The following is a 2377-nucleotide window of genomic DNA, read 5'->3' on the forward strand; positions in this document are numbered from 1 at the left end:
AGTAGTTGTGTTATTGTTGTGGTGGTTGTCTTGCTCTTGTTACACTACCAGAAAAGGGGCTTTTAACGACTAAGCAATAACGACAATATTAATTTTTTGACGTTAAATATCAGTATTAACAAGAAATTTTTGAGTTAGTCGTTATAGAATATTACCAACATATATAGCTTATTATTGTATGTCGTCAAAAGCTTTGGAAAAATATGATAAAAGAGAATGTGTCGTCGTTAATAAGACAAAAGCAATTAAGCAGTATATAAAATTTCTCATCTTAAGTGCTCAAAACCTTCCTTGCCAAAATTAAGCGCTCAAAACCTTCTTTGCCAAAATTAAGCGGTATCTGATCGAAATTTCTGGAATTCGTAATTTAACTCCCAAATTCTTCTCGATCAGTTTCCTTCTATCAAATTCCTAATTCCTAACCCCTTAAATTGCTAACTCCTAAACCCTTAAATTCACAATTCTAGTATTGAAGAAATTCGCACTTTATTCCAAGCAATCTATGTTCCTGAATTTCGCAGATTTGTGTTGTCGAGTTGTCAAGGTATGTTTTTGAATTATGGTTTTCTGATTCTCCTTTGCTCATTTTCTGATACTTCATCCAAAATTGAGACTTCAATTTCAAATTTTCTTTTCCTAATTACTCTCACTCGTTAGAAGCAATTTGAGGATTTTGCGGATTTGCGGTTTCGTGGCTTGGAGCAAGTCTTATAATTTCGATTGCCAAATTGTCGAAGTATGTTTCTTAATTTTCATTTCTACTTTACTCGTTTTTTTATTTATAAAATACTATGCTCATAATTTTGGTTTTGGTCGATTGTAGCTTCTTGAATAGGCCTATTATTTCTTCTTGAATTGCCATTGTTTGTTGCATAATTGGTTTCTACTTCTTTTTTTTTTTTTTTTTTTTTTTTTTTTTTGCTATGTAAGAGATAAGTATTATTTCACTAAGCAACCCAATCGTAGAAAACTACATTCTCTATTTGTCTACTACTATTTTAAGGGATTATTTTCTTGGGTGAATTGTGTTTCGTTTCGTCGGTATTGAAATATGTCATTACTGATGAATGGTGTCACTAAATGTTGCGGTTTATATATACTTCAAAAAGCTCCTCTCTCCTCTCTCAACGGGCGAAAAGCTATTCTGCTTTTCCACGTCGTTGCCATGGCAAGAGGGCGAGGTGCTAAAAAGAGTGCTCAGAAAGGGAAGAATAAGAAAACAGGTCCATCGACTTCTCCGATTAAGAAAACAAGGTATGTTGATGAGTTGCGTGGAATAGCTGAGCTAGAAGTAGTAAGTCCAGTATTGGAGAAATGTTCTAAAGAGGTTGAGAATCCTGAGGCTGCTACGACGAGTTCGCCGGTGATAGGTACTAATAATGGCACCCCATTGAGGGAGGAAAGTGATTTAACTGAATGGGTTCAGAAGATTAGAAATGGGTCTCAGAATACGAAGTTGCAGGGGAGGGTCTCATGGGCAGCACGTATGGAGGAAGAAGCACAGATGAATGCTGAAGCCCATGTAAATATCATAACTCCATCTGTTATGGTTGAATCTGACTATATACAAGCTGAGATTGAATATTGGTCTTCTGTTGTGGTGTGTTATGTGCTTGGAGCTAATCCTCCATTACCTGTGATGGAAGGGTATTTTAAACGAATTTTGGGATCATTAGGGATAGCTAAGGTTGCGTTATTTGGGAATGGGATGTTTATTGTTCGTTTCAATAATGTTGATGATTGTATGAAAGTAATGTCGGGGGGATTTCAATTGTTCGACCGGAAACCATTAATTATTAAGCTCTAGGATCCTGATATGTCACTAGATAAGGAAGAGGTGAAAAAAGTGCCGATTTGGATTAAACTACCAAACCTACCAATAAAATACTAGGGGGAGAGGAGTTATTCAAAATTGCAGGATTAGTGGGGAAAGCAGTGAAAATGGACCAGGAAGCGAAGGCTAAGGATAAGCTTAGCTTTGCAAGACTGATGGTGGAGGTGGGACTCAAGCAGACTCTTCCTGAGTAGGTGACTTATGGGAATGAACATGGCATAAATGTGATGCAGAAAATTAGGTATGAATGGAGACCAGTTCTATGTAATACATGTAAGGGATATGGATATAACAGTGAAGATTGTTGGAAGAATGTGGGAAGGAAAGTGTGGGTACAAAAATCAAAGCCTGATAAGGATGGTTTTGTAACAGTTACTAGGCAGGCATAAGTAATAGAGCCTTCTATAATAACTACACATAATCCTTTTAGTGCACTTCAGAATGAAGAGATGCATATGGAAGCAGATAAAGAGACTCAGGGTGAACAAGATGTGAAAGTGGTGCAGGTTGGTGATATGGAGGTGGTGGTTGAAACTGAGGTAT

At 36.8% G+C, this 2377-nt stretch overlaps 1 protein-coding gene across 2 annotated transcripts; it reads left to right on the forward strand.

Moving 5' to 3' along the window:
• Positions 1-254: 254 nt before the first annotated feature.
• On the forward strand, positions 255-1831 carry LOC125499059 (uncharacterized). Of its 2 annotated transcripts, none has more exons than XM_048647477.2 (2): positions 255-544; positions 658-1831. In XM_048647477.2, the coding sequence occupies exon 2, from the start codon at positions 1052-1054 to the stop codon at positions 1805-1807; it is 756 nt and encodes a 251-aa protein (XP_048503434.1). In that variant the 5' UTR covers positions 255-544; positions 658-1051; the 3' UTR covers positions 1808-1831. The 2 variants fall into 2 exon arrangements, with proteins under 2 accessions (XP_048503434.1, XP_048503435.1); XM_048647478.2 differs by having other exon boundaries at positions 661-1831.
• Positions 1832-2377: the final 546 nt, after the last annotated feature.

The sequence above is a fragment of the Beta vulgaris genome, chromosome 6, assembly GCF_026745355.1.
Source record: "Beta vulgaris subsp. vulgaris cultivar EL10 chromosome 6, EL10.2, whole genome shotgun sequence".
Taxonomy (NCBI): Eukaryota; Viridiplantae; Streptophyta; class Magnoliopsida; order Caryophyllales; family Amaranthaceae; genus Beta; species Beta vulgaris.